This window comes from Salvia hispanica, chromosome 5 (assembly GCF_029641045.1).
Source record: "Salvia hispanica isolate PSC_SH4W2 chromosome 5, Shi_PSC_v1, whole genome shotgun sequence".
NCBI classification, from domain to species: Eukaryota; Viridiplantae; Streptophyta; class Magnoliopsida; order Lamiales; family Lamiaceae; genus Salvia; species Salvia hispanica.
This window is the reverse complement of record NC_142696.1, coordinates 33,924,288-33,942,373: the sequence shown is the minus strand read 5'-3', so window position 1 is coordinate 33,942,373 and position 18,086 is coordinate 33,924,288. Positions and strand designations below refer to the sequence as shown.

Below are 18,086 nucleotides of genomic sequence, written 5' to 3'. Positions count from 1 at the left end.
ATTTTCATTCTTCATCGATGCTACACAATCTACAACCTCAATACATACTACGAAATCTATACAGTATATACTATAAATTATTCATTTATCAAATCAAAATAAACATAATTACAAACATTTATTCTTGATTCAAAAACTTGAGTTAAAATATCTCTGAACAAAACAAAAAAACAAAACTCTGATTTTGATTTAAAATAATCTCGGAACTGAAAAGTTAAAAACATAGAGAAAAAAGCACTCCTAGGAATTACTCCATGTCTCAATCTATGACAAAATAATTATCACTCTTTTCCATTTCAGTTCATCCCACAATAATTGTCAAAGTTCTTACCATAAATCATAAATAGATCCCTTCTAAAAATAAATGATGATATTCAAATGACATTATTTTTAAAATTAATTAATTATCTTCATTCAAATTCAACTTTGCATAAACATAAACTTGTTATACCATAACTATATCCATAGTAATAAAAATAATTTATTTATATAATACCATCAGTTTAAGTTATACTCCCTCCGCTCCATAGTAATAGGGGCGTTTTTCCATTTCCGTCCGTTCCATAGTAATAGAGTCATTTCCCTTTTTAGTAAAAGTCAACACATTTTTCCACATCTACTTTACTCTCTCTTACTTTTTTCTATCTTCATCTCTCTACCTTTTTCATTTTCCACCTTATTCTCTCTTTACTTAATTTAACTAACACAATTTTTCTTAATCTCCGCGCCGAAAAGTTTTGCCTCCATTACTTGGAACGGAGGGAGTATATTTTATCTACGTAAAACTATATAGTAATATAAACTACCATCACAAATTTCATACTCCTATATAATAATATAAAATTTAAACCATAACTATATCCATAGTATGAAAATAATTTACTATATTTTATCTATATAAAAATATATAGTAATGTAAACTACCATCACAAATCTTATACTCCTATATAATAATATAAAATTCAAATATCAATGCCTAATCACCTAAATCTAAAATGAATCAACAAATAATAATAACAACTACTGTTCAAAGTAATCATGACTGTAACCTAATTGACAACCTCACATGCACTATACATCGAAACTCACAAAATCAAAAATAAATCTTTATACTTCTTCGGTGCAACATCTAAAATGACAATAAAAATATAATCTTCCCAAAATAAATTCATTATCAAATCTGATTTATAGTACTAATAAATTTATTCTTTTTGTAATCACATGTCTAGTTACCAAAAATAATCAAAAGAAGACAAAAACAAAACAAAACTAATATTTTACATTTTTATCAATATAACTTAAATAATACTATTTGAAATATTCAACAAATATAATTATCAATTACATTATTATTGTAATACTATAATTTGTATTACAAACAAATCTTTACATCATGATAACAACGAAACATAATATTAATTAATAGATAAAAACTTAACATACATCAAAAGATTCTAATAAATAATATTTTCTAAATTATATCAAAAAGAAAACAATAGACTATGTTAACTTTACCTTAACTTACATACTACGTTCCTAAGAAATATATACAAAAAATCCAATAGGTAATTAAACAAAGTAAAAATAAATAGATATATGATTAACTTAACAAAAATGAAAATGACTCAATACTATTTAAATAGAACAGCACAAATACCCCCTATGTCCATGAATAGGAGTCCAGTTTTTCAATTTTAGTTAGTCCAAGAATACGAGTCCCGGTACAAATTTACCATAAATAGTAATAGGGTCCTACCTTCCAATAATTCATTCCAATCACATTTCATTTAAAACAAATAGTACTCCGTATAATATATACAAGCAAGACTACTATTCAACTAACTTTTTTACACTCACTTTTCTTAACATTTCTTAAAATCAGTGTCACCCAATGAGACTCCTAATGCAGGATAGAGGGAGTACGACTCAACCTAGTTGGGACACTCGAATTATTCTTTCAGAAATGTCTAATGTTTGGTGCTCCTTCTGTCAAATGATAATATACTCATTTTGCTATTTTGAGAAATTCCAAATTAATTATACGCTTCGTCCCTATTTACTTTTTTGTCTCTCTAAAATTTTGTCACCTATTACTTTTACCATTTTTGGAAGTAAACCCTACATTCCAATAACTATTTTACACTCACATTTTATTATAAAACTAATATATAAAATAGGACCCACATGCTGCCAACATTTTCAACTCACTTTCTATTATCGACTCAAATGGTGACGAATTATTAACATCAGATGGATTAAATAATTTCTATTTTTAGCAAAACTAAACCATTTCTCTTACGACCTTATTATCTCTTCAACTATCTTACTTTACGTACAAACAAAACTATATACATATCCTACCAGAGAACTATACAAATCTCTTAAAATATAATAATATATTCTATTAACAAATAAACCATATACTTATTTCATAGACAAAAAAATGTTCACAAATATTTAAGATATTTTACTACTAATAACATAAAATAGATTACAATATATCTACATCATTTTGCAATACAACAATAATTATAAATAGGTAACAAAAACCCTATTTACACAATAATAAAGAAGATAAGCGAACCATCATTTCAATAAACAACACTATTGACATTCTCATCCCATCTAGTCGCATCCCATTGTCTCATAAAATCAGCTTTTTTCATATTTCAAATCAATTGTTTCAAGAATAAAGCAACCATTGATATTTAGTAGGCAAGAATCAAGCTTCCAGAAAATCAAAGCAAAGAAAACTAGACAAACGACAACCAGAGGTAATCTTCTTTACACTTTAGAATTTATTGACAACAACAGATATACTAATTTTTATTCCTTAAACTGACAAACTATTACTTTTTTGAAGCAAAAAAGTGTCAACTTCTAGCGAGAACTCAACCTCAGAGACAAACCAAAGAGAAATACTTAAATTCTGCATACCGAAGTATTCGACAATCAAGCAAACAGCCGTGGTAATTCTCCAAATCTATTTCTATTGTTTTAATAAACTGTAAAACCTTATTATTATTACTTTATTAATTAACTAAACCATAGTATTTGTTAAATTATTTACAGACACTACCTAAGCATTTTGCAGTTGGTGCAAACTACACCATTCGAAAACATAACAAAATAACAATGGATTCATCACCGTTTCAATGAGAAATCGAAGCCAATATTATAAACAATGAATATGTTCTAAAAACTGGTTGGAGTCAATTTCTTGATGATAACAAAGTAGACATCGAAGATACCATAGTTATACTCTACAATGGCAAGGCAACGTTCAAAATTGATATCTTTGACAGAAATGGAAATATCAAGAGCCCACCAATCATGCCAGGCAATTTATTAAAAAAATAAAACTAAATAGTTTGTTTTTTTGTCAAATATTATTTCTAACAATTTAACACATAATTGTTGTTTACTGAAAAATTTAAGGTACTTTGCTGTTTGAAGATTGTTATTTGAACTACCAAGGAAGACCTACCTACAGTGTGATCATCCAAGAAAAAGACAAATATCAATTGGTAATTAATTCCTAACCTTATAGTTTTATTATTTAATAACTGAACTCAATCTGCAAAATTAAGTATTTCTTATAATAATCCAAACAATTTACTTAAAAAACATCTTTCAGCAAATTTGACAGTCTTCGAATATTTATAAACAAATAAATGTTATATAATGCTATTTAATTTATTCATTGAATGAACTACTCTACTCATTCTGGATCAAACATCTCATCCACGAAGAAAACAAAAAGGTATATCTCACAATTAATGGACATCATTATCTGATGAGGCAGAAAAAGGATAGATACCACATGTTTTTCACTAATGGATGGAGAATATTTTATGAAGAAAATAAGTTGAGAATGAGTAGAGTTGTTAGTTTTTGGCTATTAGAAGACCCAAACCTTGTCTTCAGAGTTGTTGTTCAGTCCTAAGGTCAGCAAATATACATATGAAATTCCACCATGAAACTAAACTTATCATTATTCTTTAACAAATAATTAACATAGTATTATTACTTTGCATTCAGGTACCAGAAATCAACAACCTTGCTTCTCTTTTTGGAAATGTTGATTCATGTTTTGATTCTATAGACATTAACTTGAAACAATTATTTTGCTTGCTACTTCATAATATATGTAAGATAATTAAAACTGCCATGAAACATCTATGCTTTTAATTATTTTGACTTACTACTTCTTTTAATCATACGCATCTATGATGATTGAAATTTACTATAGTCAATTTTAGTTTCAATTTTAATTATGAAACGAAATTTCTAAACAAACTATGCTTAATAGTTAACGGATATATTCACTGAATACATCCAAATAATATTCAATATCCAATAAAATCTAAGAATAAAATCAAATAGTAAAAAACAATAATAGTAACGAATCTTTAAAATAGTTTTACTCTATTTATTATACTCACACAATAAAACAAATGAATCACAATAATCCTTGCTATCAAAACAAAAAAAAAAAAACGATGCAATATAATCACACTAAGAATAAAATCAAATGCAAAAATCAACAATTGAACTATACATGCAAAATCAAAATAGATAACAACCATAAATATATATCAGTTTAGCAAAAACTTAATTATAATTATAAAGAAAAAAACTATATATTGGACATTACGAAATACTTCTTTGTAAACAACATTGTCAGTTACATCAGAAGGCTCCTCTTCACTACCAAGTACTAATATTTTTAGCCCACTGCGACTTGTAACTCTTGAGACAACAACATAAAACTGCCCATGAGCAAAAACAGGATTTTTCAAAAACAAACCAACATGAGATAAAGACTGCCCTTGACTCTTATTAATCGTCATTGCATAAGATACAATCACTGGAAATTGTCGACGTTGAAACTTAAAAGGCAACCTCAAATCAGAAGAACTTAGAGACAGCCTAGGTAACAACACCTAAATTCCATGTACAACGCCCACCAAGCACCTTTGCTTCCAAAACATGACTTCCAAGTCTAGTAATAATCAACCTAGTACCATTACACAATCCAGAATCATAGTCAATATTTCTCAACAACATGACAGGAGTACCAATCTTAAGATGTAACTCATGATTGGGTAAACCAGAACAACGTACACCATTCAATAACTCAGGCGTGTGAACCTCCTCAAAAAGACCAGCACGGGAATCAGATCCAACAACACTATCAGCACTTAAATAAGTATGCTCTTGCGAACAATTATGAGACATCATATACTGATTAACCATTTCAACTACTTCCAACGTTGGAGCTAATATAGCCCAATTTTCTAAGTAACTCGAATCTTCAACATTCTGCCCAAATGTTGGATACGTTGAAGAAACAATACACTGCAAAGGATCAGTAGTACATTCAAGCAACAAATCTCTTCGAATAACTACTTTACCATATCCATCTGTGCAATCTCCAGCAACACCATCACCAATATCTAACAACCAATTAGAAAATTCACTTAATTCCAATCTGTCAATACCACTATCAACATTCAACAATCTCATATTTTTTTGTCAACCTCAAAACTTTACAATAATCCCAAATATAAGAAGAATTAATAGTACCATTAACCACATCTTGTCTACTACCTTTAGGAATAACAGGTAAAATCTGCCGAAAATCACTACCAAAAACAACTGTTATACCACCAAACGGTAAATATGAATTCCTTTGATTTGTACAACGCCTTAAATCACGAAGACTTCTATCTAAAGCTTCAAAACAATGTTTATGCATCATAGGAGCTTCATCCCAAATAATTAATCTTGTCCTAACAATAAGTTCAGCAAGTGAACTTCCTTGTTTAATACAGCAAAATGAATCCTCAGTTACATTTATTGGAATCTTAAACCAAGAATGAGTTGTCCTCCCACCTGGTAACAATAAAGATGCAATTCCACTTGAGGCAACGTTCAACACAATTTCACCTCTACACCGAATAGCAGCAGACAAAGATGACCACATGAAAGTCTTCCCAGTACCACCAGATCCATATACAAAAAATACTTCTCCACATGATGTTGTTCATCATTAAATTTTGAGACATACACAGCATGATCTCTAGCTAAATTTTCTCGGTCATAAGATAACTCCTCCATTACCAACTTGTTTTGACAAGCCTCAAAATATTCTTCTAATGGAAATGACATAGATTGAAATTCACGTAAACTTCTTCCCACCTTCAACAACGCCTTTTCAATCTCTATTAATGCATAATTTCTTATATCCACTTCAGTAAGTAACAAATCTGAAAAATTAATATAATATTACATGAAGTACAATTAGAAAAGCAATACTCAAAAGTTCAATATATTACATTTTGAATTACCTGGATGTCTTAATACTCTTCGCTGTGTAAAAAGAATATCATCCGACAACAAACTCCAGCAACTATTCCAAACAACTTCAGAACGACAAATAGAGTCAGAAGATAATAGTGTTACAAACAAACGCCTTAGTGCAAAAGCAGACGCCCAATAACTTGCCTCAATAATCCCATTAATATATTCTTTATCATCCTCCAACAATCCTAATGCATAACATGCATCCCTATACGTACCATACAAACTACCATTGACATTCCTTAAATCTTCATAGCAAGTAGCTCCAGGAATAATATTCAAAAGTAATCTCAGATAATATAACTCACCAGAACCCACTGGTATAAACCTCAACCTCCCAATCACAAAACCCTGTTTTCGCGGTGTCCACTCTCTATTGGCAGCCCTCCAAACAAATTTATTAGGAAAATCTGAGTAAAGCAATTCTCTAGCATAAGGATATTTCTTATTCGCCTCAAACCAACCTAAAAACATACTTTCATTAACACTTCTTCGAGCCATAACGTCATCCAAACCAGTTGACTCATCATATACAACAAATTGCTCATCTGGCAAATGAAAACTTAATCTTTCCACTGCAGGATCTCTGTACTGTATTTCAAATCCATACAATCTCCATGCAACTTCACAAGGCGAAACATATCAACAATCATAATACATACTGATTTCATCTAGTTCTTTAACTGAATCACCATCTTTTGCACTATTATAAAATGAAGCAGTCACACGATCATTACCTTTATTTACATACTTAAACAAATACTTGATAAACCGAGATTGATTGCACCATTCAACATTCACATGAGCTCCATATTTCACCAATACATAACGGTTATGAGGAACAATATAACGATTATCTAAGGGTGTCCCACTCTTCAAAATAGTTCGGCCATTATTCATCCTTCTATAAATTGGATAATCCTCATCATCAACCGTTGTAACCTCTACATATTTTTTTGGAAAATACTTACTACATTTACCTTCAGACATGCAAGGGGAATCACGTCTAGCCACACCACATGGACCATGAACCATAAATTCACACACAAGTTTAAAGTAATCTGGATCAAGCTCAGAATCTGGAATTTCAGCAGAAATAATTTGATCAACATCTGCAGGTACAGGATGTTTTTTGTTCTTAGCTAAGAACAAAAGTATACGAGCATGAGGTAGACCACGTTTTTTAAATTCCACTGTATAAATAACTGCAAATACAAATAAATATAATTATTGACAATATATTTAAAAATTAGAAACAAATAAAAATAAAATATAAGAAAATACATTAAATCTAACCTGCAACAACATCACCAAACACTTTGTTACGACAAAAATCTTTGATCATACTGTTTATTTTCATCTTAAATATTCTAGTAACCACATCAGGACGGTCTTCATATTTAAGCCCCATGTTCTCAACAAATCTTAAAATTTCAGGCCATTTAGGATTGCAAGTAAAATTTGGATATCCATCCCATTTGCAAATAGCCATTGCATCATGGTAACTTTGAATTATATAACGGGCACCACCTGTATGACTTGAAGGCAAAATAACACGCATACCACGCTTAGAGCCTGAAAACGCAGGTTTTCTCTCGGTCAACATATGTAATTGCAAGATTGTATTCAACTGATCAGGATGAGATTCCCGACCTAGCTGAGTCGTCGGCACGATAACCGGAACCTGTTATCAAACAAATATTCCTCAACCCACTTCTACTGATTAGTATAATGGAGGTAAGGGTCGAATCCCACAAGGATGGACACGTTCAGATACTGCAGTGACATTCCTGGGTGTTTTTGGTTAGCTACCACGCTTGGGTTGAGATTTTACCTAGGCAAGAAATGAAGGTGGTACTCTACTGACTAGTAGGCGTGAAAATAACAGGCATGTGGTTGTGTTCGTGAAATTAGGGGACAAGGTGTCTCAGAGGTATATGAAAAGTAGACAGTTACTAAAAGAGGAAATTTAGACAACAAGGTATATCTGGTGGCTGGCTGGCTCTCTGACAGGTCTGGAAGGTACAACTGAAAAGTAGGGGACAAAAGAAAAAGTAACTTAAAAGTAAAGTGGTCCAAACTAAAGTTGATTTTGACGTTTTCTTCTTCACCAAGCATTAACATAAATCATATGAACACAAACACCATGACTAAACTCAGATTCATGACTTCGAACTCAAGATCCATTGATTAAAATGCTTAACTCAAGATGAACAGCTGAAACTACAGACTACCTCTACTGACTAACATGCAAGTGGTGATCACAGTGCAGAACAGGAAACTGATGCACGAAAACTCAAACTGAGACGTAACTACAATTTTCGATCAACAACTACAGATCTATCCTACCCGAAGGAAAATACATGCACACACTTAAAAGTTAAAGGCGATAACTAAATCTAACTTTCCTAGGCAGAATGAAGCAAACTCAAACCAAAGAGACATCCGGCAGACTCTTGGACGTCAAGTGACCATAGCTGTGGCGAGGAATGAGAGATTGGACAATGCTGAAGGATTGATCTTCTAGAGATAATTCTACTAAGTGTGTATGAGAACCGAACTTAAACGTTTGGATCTTCACCAAGTACTTCAAAAGGCAACAAAGATAAATGTTTGCAACAAATCAAACGAAGTAAACAGGTAAAATTAAACTAGAAAGCAAATAACGATTGTTTTGCCACTCCGGGCGGTGATACTGCTATACTACTACGGCAACTGGCTGGAACGGTAGATCGATGACTTCTCCGGCAGACTCTTGGACGTCAAGTGACCATAGCTGTGGCGAGGAATGAGAGATTGGACAATGCTGAAGGATTGATCTTCTAGAGAGAATTCTACTAAGTGTGTATGAGAACCGAACTTGCGAACTCCAAAGAACGAACTCCCTTTCTCTCTCCAAGTGGCTTCTTTTATAGGGAGGCTTGCCCTTGCTTTTAGGGTAGACTTCCTTCACGATTTGACTTTTCTGCCCTTGTTAATGATCATCCTAGCTATCCTTCTTCTCCATCTCGAGCCTTTTCTCTGGCATGCATCCTGGTCAGTATTGCACCCTTCTAGCGCTCTTTTCACTTGCGTCACCTGAATCGTCTCCTACTGACTTGGATCCCTTAATCCTGCACACTTGAGCAACTGTTTTGCAGATAATACATGCATTTCACGACATACTGACCAGTAACCAAGGCTTAGAATACGACTTATCAGAGCCATCTGTTTCGCCACTTAATAAAGCATCTGACAAACCTTTATACAAATCACATCGCAAAGTCTTTTGATGAGAACGATTATACTTCAATCTACCAGCTTCAAACATAGTGTAAGCATCCACAATAAATTGTTGGAACAATCGTCGGGATGACAAAATTATAAACACATAATTCAGTCTATCATGCAAATAATATGCAAAATATTCCTTAGCACTTATTTTTTTGTGACAATAACCCAAACCTGTAACCGATCCTGAGAAACAAATATCATCCATATAACCATCTTCACCATATACATACAACAATGGATACTGTAAAGGAAGATACATTGGATGCATTTCATGAATCCTTTTCAACTTTCCTGTGCGATGTTCAACTATGATATCCCTATCACATATATTTTCATCAACATCACCAACAATCAATGCAGCTACTTCAGATACAACCGGCAAATTATATGTCCTACCATCTTTTCCCCTCTTTCCAATCAACCTCAACTTCACAGACTCATCACTATCAAGTAACCTTTCCCTCACCATCCGAAACAATTTCACTAACACATTATGTTCATCAAGCATTTGTTGAATATAACTCATCATGCAAAGAATTCAAATCTTTGTCAGCCCCGATAAAAGTAATATTAACTACATCAGATTAAGTAATTTGTTAAAATATAACATAAAATAAACAAAATATAAATAACCATACCTCATAGCCAGCTTTCTATTAAGTACTTCATTTTCCGTATCATAAATGTATAATTGAGCAAATTTAGGAGGAATACCAGCCAAAGGCATCATACTACCAATAAGATGTTAGTTTTAACCATGCAAACGGAAAATAGGAGGACCATGTCCATCATTAATGCTATTATCAATTTTTCCACCCATTGAAGTAAATCCAAACATGCTATTGTAAGAATGAATGTTCTGCTGAAAATGTTTAGATTTTCTATCTTTTCCAAATAGCAACTCCTTGAGAATAATAGGTGGATCCTCAAAACTGGGCAATTGTATTTTTCCATTCACGCAACACATTGAAAACTTTGGATTTTTAGATTTAATAGACTTTTTCAACCTTTCATCGTACCAAAATATAGCCCCACAATGTGAACAAACATAAGTTGGATCACCAATGTCGAGATACCCTGCATCAAACAAAATAAATTATAATATAACAAAAAAAATGATAACAACATAAGCAAAGAAAATATAACTTAGAACAAATAAAATGTAATAAAACAAATACATACACACAAATAAATATAAATATAAATATATAGACACCTATAAATAAATTTGCAAAATATAAAAAAACACCTTCATCCGCAAAAAGATCTTCTTTCACCATATCACGACTCTTATTAACTACGATCGAAGTAGGAGGTCCACTACTTCTTACATCACAACAAAGACCATCTTTTGAAATCCCACTCGTAGATGCTATATTGTGTTTATTTAAACTTACAGGTTCATCAACTAAAAAAAAAAAAATACAAAAATTAACTTTAAATAAATACAATATACCACTTATAGCAACAGTATTGTTATAGGATCTAACCAATAAACCTTGATTCACCTCATTCGACAAAGATATAGAAAGACCTATAATTAATAACAAATAAAATAAGTAATTACAAAGAACAAATTTAAAATTTCAAACATAATTCTTGAATTAATTTAACTTATATAAAATACCATCTATAGATGGCATTGTAAAGTTAAGATCACCATCAAACAATTTAAACCTTTTATTAGGCCTTCCTTCACAAACATCTGAAACTCTATATACTAACGAAGGCACACCTACCAAAAGAAATGCTATGTTAAACAACAATAATTAAACAGAAAAAAAAAATCAAAAACAATAATGTGAACATCACCTTCAAATTCCAAAATATTATCACTATAACTTTTAAAATACGATCGTTGATTAATTTCAACCAAACCACAAACGTCCACACCTATTAAACAAAAAAAATAACGCAAACAACAAAATGAATAAATACCATGAAAATTATAATTTGACTTAACAAATAATAAATTCAAAAATACCATTTATAACAGCAACATTCTTAGAAGCCATTGTGACGTTCAAACCATCATCGAATAATTTAAATTTTCGAATGGGAGTACCTTCCCAAATATTCAAACATTTAGCCACCAATGAAGATTTGCCTACAAGTATAACATCAAAAATATACATATGAAATTAGTAACAATATAAAGCATACATATATATCAACATTTCCAAAAAAATAATTTCAACACATTTAAACAAAATATCTCAGTGAATAAAAATAAAATTCAAATTAATATACTGAATATACCAAAATAAACACATACGAAAAAATTAAGCATTCAAAAATAAGTTCACCATGATAATCAAAGAAACAAACAATATTAACAATTAACATATGCAATATAAAAATTGAATATCAAATTTCGCCAGATCCCTAAATTTTTAAATACACCCAAAATTATAAAAGTACAATGCAATACAAAAATCTCAAAATTCTAGATAAGTCAACATCATAACAAAAATAAACAAACCGACAAAAAAATAAATTTCAATAACTATGAACATTTCACAAAATGCAAAACAAAAACAACATACTGCTAAAAATTGATGAATTGATTCATAAATAAATCATACACTAAGAAGAAAATTGCCTCTTCCATTTCATATGCCAAATGCGATTAATTGGATGCCTAAATAACTATTTAATTGTAAAATTCAATTACAATTAGAAATACCCATATGCCATATGTAATTTACATATGCATACCTGAAACCTTGCTTGTTTCGCATAATATATTAGCTCCTAACTTAATAGATTTTTCGATTTTCTTCATTTCCAGCTATGCTTTTTAGAGTGATAAAATAGAATATACAGAATATGTAGAACAACCAGCTTGAAAATGAATTTATAATACTGTATAATGAACTTAGAATATTTAAATTAAAATATTCATTGGGAACTACAAACATTTCATTTAACATTCCAACACGGCATTATACAACATACACTGAGCTTCAACAATAAGTGGCATTTCACTGTAAATAATGTTATTAGTAATTAATTCAAATTTCAAATATAAATAAAGGTATTGCTAATTATTTCAAAAATTTAGCCAACATAGTAAATAAATAATAATCCAAACCTTGTGATTTCAATATAATGATACTAACAAATTAAGCTTCGGAAAATATTACAGCACTACTAACTAACATTAACATAAATAACTATCAATACAATACACACAACTATACGTCATAATAAACATAAAATTAACACATCTTCATCAACAGCATTCTTTAAACCTTAAAAAAAAAAATTAGAAATTACAAAATTAACAAATAATATGATAAACAGTGAAAAATAAATAAATAAAAACTGAGATAACCTAATTAACATATTCCAATGCAGAAACCTTAAAACCTACGTATCAACAACATTGAAACATAGAAATCATCACATCATATAAAAATAAACAAATAAAAACCTGTCACGACCACATTCTCCCTAGTGGTAGTGACTGCATCTATACGTGACTAAATAACACTTTAAAAATAATGAAACAGGATAAACATGATTGATAAGTTGAATATAGGACATTAGTCTCATAGGCGAATGTGAATCAAGGCCAAAATAAAATCAGAGTGCGGTCTAGGTTCATAAATTCCTAGTACAAGTCCTAATGCAGCGGAAAAAGTCCAAGACAAAGTAGTATATATGGAGACATACTACCTTGGGCTACCTATCTACTTATTTAAGGATCGTTCCCAACACCTTCGCCTGCTCGTCCACGTTCAACCTGCACATTTGAAAATAACATGCAGGGCTGAGTATTCGATATACTCAGTGGGCACATTGCCAAAAATAGTTCTATTTTTAATTGTCAAGCCATAGTTGAGTGATCACAGGGTTTTTATTAAAAAGGCCCGAGTCACTAAATCCTTTTCTTTCATAAAGATTTTGATTGCGCAATCTCGTAACATAGATATACCATATCTGAAACTGATGTGAACCGGGAATGTGGCCACATTCCACGACGGTCACTGGACCGGCCAACTCCTTTGTTAGCTCACGGTCCCCTTATGTGTACACTAGTCCGAGTAGGGTTTGCGGCCCTACTGGGACCCGAATTCGATTTAACTTAAATTTGGCATAGCCAAGCAGATAGGTAATCATAAAACAAAACATGGCATGATAACATACTTGAGCAAAAATTCACGTTTTGAAAGAATGCCCACCTCAAAGCAAAATCTCTATCCGTAAGTTCTTTAACTTGGCCTTAGACGGCGTGTGAAGACGCCCCTTTAGAAAATAAAATAATACTTAATTAGATTTTGAGATATCCATTAAACTTAAACATGAATGCATCCTAAGTGCGTGATCATTTTATTCCTTTTCCTTAATTCATAAAAAGTCCCTGAGTACTAAAATAGACTCGAGGTCTTTTCATCATTTCGCACCATAAATTACTCGAGCGCTAATACTAAAGTCCAGGAATTAAATTTATCATCGTGGAAATAATTTAGCGGACCATTACTTAACCTCAATTATTTGATTGAGCAACATAGGTGGGCTCATGATTTAATTAGGCTAAAGCCAACTCCCATTTTATTTTAATTATTAGCCCCAACTTCTTAGTTTATTAAAGAATTAGTCCATTCCTTAGAATAAAACCTTAGCCCATGCATTTAATTAATAGAGGCCCAAGAAGAGGCCCAATTTACTCCCTTTTCTCAAAAGCCATCGGCCTCTCTCTCTTTTTTTCTCAAATTCCCAAATCAAAAACCCTAACTTGGAAGAGAAATCGACGGCTCCTCCCCCTCGCCGTTCGTCGTTCGCCGCGCCGGTCGTCGGGTCGCCGCTGTCTCGCCATCAGTCGCCAGCTATGGGCCGGCGACGAGCCCTTGCCGCTGCCGTCGCGCGAGGATTTGGGGAAAACAGCGCCTCTGTCCGACGCTGCCATCCGCCATTCGGTGTCGCCGCCGGTCGTGAGCTCAGCGAGGCAGCACTGCCATCGCGGTCAGACACTCCGTGAGGCAGGTCGTCGTTCGTGCTCCTTCATCGCTCTCAGTTGGAGTCGCGGAGGGGTCCTCGGCATCTCCGTCGCGCCATCCAGTTCCGCCGTCCTTTCGTACTTCGCCAGCGAAGTCGCCGACAGGGAAAAGGCATCGCCTTTCTCTCTTTCTCCGGCGTTCCCTGGCGACTCACGCCCGTCAAAGCTCCAGCCCTCCCCTGGCTCCCTCCGACGAATTCTCTATCGTCGTCATCGCAGCTCGCCGCTGCTGCCTCCCGTCCTTTCACGGCGACTCAGCGCCGTCGCTGACATCTCTGGCTGAGGCAGACGCTGCTCGGTCCGCTTCGCAGACCAGCGCCGCCGCCGCCGCCGCCCGTCGGCCTTAAAGCTAAGTTCTTTTTCTCCCTTTCATTACTTAGTATATTTGTTTGAAACTTGGACAGTAGCTATGTGAAATTAAAATCCTTGTATTTGTTCCTGGCGGTGGAGTTCATATTGTTTTGCTACTGAATTTGGCCTATGAGGCAGACTATGGTTTTCCTTAAACTAGCTTGTTATGATGTGGAAGTTCTGAAGCTCCAAGTTCTTGAGTCTATACATGAGGTTCGAAAAAGACAGAGGGTGTGCTTGTGTCTCTGTGATTTCATTTAAGATTTAGCATTCTATTCGAGATTTCTAAGTTGAGGCGCTTCTACATATGCTTGTGCTTGTTTTTCCTACTATTTCTGTTGTAGATTTGCAAAGTGATATCTTTGTGCTTAAGCATGGTTGTGTAGTGATTTTCTACATGGATGAAAAGGGAGTCATCAGGAGAGTTGTGTGTTACCTCTTGTGATAGTGAAGGAATGGGGCTGTCCTTGTTGCTGCTCACTATTTCGTTCCACTCTCTAACTCTCTATACTGCTGGAAATTTTGAAGTATGTGGAAGGGAGTTCATAAGTGGTGTGCAGGGGTTTTTATAGGCAAGAGTGTGTACTCTTGAAGCCTTAATTGAAGCTGTTGTATTTTCTTGTTATTTTCCTGCAGCAAATCTCCCTTTTCTTTGATCTTTTGCAGCCACTTTATCTTAATGTAGTTTGGTGCCTAGTTTGGGTACTTGGTACTTGGCTAATGAATTCCATTGTTTGATTGTGGCTGGTAGAAACATGTGCTGCATAGTGTGGAGGATTTTGCAGGATTGACTTTCCCCTCTTGGTGAGTCTTTGGTCCTCCATAGCAAAAGGAAAGGTTGTTTCTCCCCTTCTAATAGTAGTCCCTTAATTACTCTTGTTCCTTAGCCATTAAAATATGTTTTTATCTTGCAGGTGAGAGAGAAATCTTGGCTACTACCTAGCTGTCTCGGAGAGTGGGCTCGCTGCCCTGGGCCCGGTGGCCGATCAGATACGGGCCGCGACTTTCGGCCCGGAAGAAGAGGCCCGATGCCATTTGTTCCATGCACGTTTTATCTTTTTAGTTGTTCATTGTATTGCCTAGTAATGCTATTCGAAAATCCGTGATATTCTACACGTATTTCCCATTGTTTAGTTCATTTGATTACTTTAGCTTTTATTTGCAACCAAAAAGGATTAAGTTTCACAAAAGGCTCGAACTCCATTAACTCTTCATGAAAAGAGAACTTTTACATCTTTAGTTCGACATTAACAAGACAAAAGAATAGAAATAAGGGTGCGGGTATTACAAAACCAGCCCTAGATAACAAAAATGAAAATAGAAATAAAAAAGATTACCATTAACCACAACAACATCATTAGACGCCATCGTAAAATTCAAACCACCATTAAAGACTTTATATCTTTTCTTTGGCATTTCCAAACCAATATCTAAGTCCTGACACACCCTTGAAAGCTTACCTGCAAATTATTTAAAAAATTATTGCTAAAATAACAACCAATATAAAATTATAAAATCAATAAAATGATATAAAAAACAATAAGATATGAATAACAAAAAATATGTAGCCAACAAACGTATAAAATATATAACTATAAAAAAACAATACATTTATTATCATCATAAAATAAAAACACATCTTTAGAAATGGACAAAGGCAACTCAATATTGTCAAACTTATCAGAGACACAGCCACTTGCATTTCCAACACAAATTTCATCCATCATATTTTCATTCTCCTCAACTTAACGTGAAATAAAACAACAAACAACAAAAACAATAAGTATAACCAAATATAAAATTAAATCAGGATTAAATTTGATAAACATTAAAAAAAACGCCATTAATCACAACAAAGACCATACAAACTATTATAAAATTGGAAACATATTACCTTTATAATCTAATAAAATCTCATCTTTAGAAGTATCCAAAGACAACTCAATTTTGTCAGACTTGTTAGACACACAGCCACTTATATTTCCAACAAAAGTTTCATACATCATATTTTCATTCCCCTCAACTAAATCTGAAATCCAACAACCTATAAAATTAAATCTCGGATTAAAGTTGATAAATATTAAAAAAATCATCATTAATCACAACAATGACAAAAAAAATATCATAAAATTCGAAACACAATACCTTTATCATCTAATAAAATATCATCTTTAGAAGTACCCAAAGACAACTCACTTTTGTCAGACTTTTTAGCAACACAGCCACTTATATTTCCAACATAAGTTTCATACATCACATTTTCATTCACCTCAACTAAACCTGAAATACGACAACCTACAATAAGAAGAATAAGTAAAATGCGACAGTAAAAATTAAACTGAAGATTAAATTTGAAAAAGATTGAAAAATACCATTAATGACAACACTGTCCATAGAAACCATTGTAAAATTCAAATCACCATCAAAAATTTTATAGCATTTATTATTAGACAATTTTTCATGAGCACCGAATCCATGAGAGGGCATTGAATCTTCACCTGTAAAATAATTAATCGTTGATTAGAAACAATTAAACTATATTCGATATCAATAAATACAATAATTATAAAAAAATACAACAATCTGTATAACTATACAATAAAAATTCAACAGCTACGGATCAATACAATATAAATGTAATATATACATTGAAACATGTTGAAATCTCAAACAATTAGACAACTATCTAGTCAAGCATCCATTACTTTTACATATAACACGCCAAATAAATATCCAACAAATAAAATTACACATATAAAATGAACCATAATAATCCAAATTCTAACAAAATAAAACAAAAATCCAAAATAAAATTCTAAGCCTTAAAAACACCCACAAACCTAGATACACAAACAAATGAATAAAATTGAAAATAAAATCTACAACTCAGGAATGCCCTCAAAGATAGATATAAACCAACAATGAGTACAATATATTAATACCAATCCGTTTTTGGATTCAAAGTAAATTAATTGAAATTACAAAATATCAAAGAAAATTTATATAAAAAAAATAAGAATTTTCCTACGATACACAAAATACATATGAAAACAACCAAGAAAAAGAACAATAAACAGTACAAAAAAATTATTCT

General features: G+C 32.6%; 1 protein-coding gene across 1 annotated transcript; it reads right to left on the bottom strand.

The window, feature by feature from the left end:
* Nucleotides 1-4,932: 4,932 nt before the first annotated feature.
* Nucleotides 4,933-10,108, bottom strand: LOC125189482 (uncharacterized). Its single transcript, XM_048086756.2, has 8 exons — nucleotides 9,811-10,108; nucleotides 7,663-7,941; nucleotides 7,347-7,508; nucleotides 6,354-6,989; nucleotides 6,074-6,272; nucleotides 5,836-5,954; nucleotides 5,590-5,739; nucleotides 4,933-5,459 (listed from the first exon to the last, which is right to left on the bottom strand). Exons 1-8 carry the CDS (start codon nucleotides 10,106-10,108, stop codon nucleotides 4,933-4,935), a joined length of 2,370 nt encoding a protein of 789 aa, XP_047942713.2.
* Nucleotides 10,109-18,086: the final 7,978 nt, after the last annotated feature.

Coding starts and splice junctions, on each gene's coding strand:
- LOC125189482 (XM_048086756.2), bottom strand. CDS start 10,108: ATGGTGAGGGAAAGGTTACTTGATAGTGATGAGTCTGTGAAGTTGAGG. Junction 5,955..6,073: donor TTAGCTAGAGATCATGCTGT/GTATGTCTCAAA, acceptor TATTCGGTGTAG/AGGTGAAATTGTGTTGAACG. Junction 5,460..5,589: donor TAGACAAGATGTGGTTAATG/GTACTATTAATT, acceptor ATTGGTTGTTAG/ATATTGGTGATGGTGTTGCT.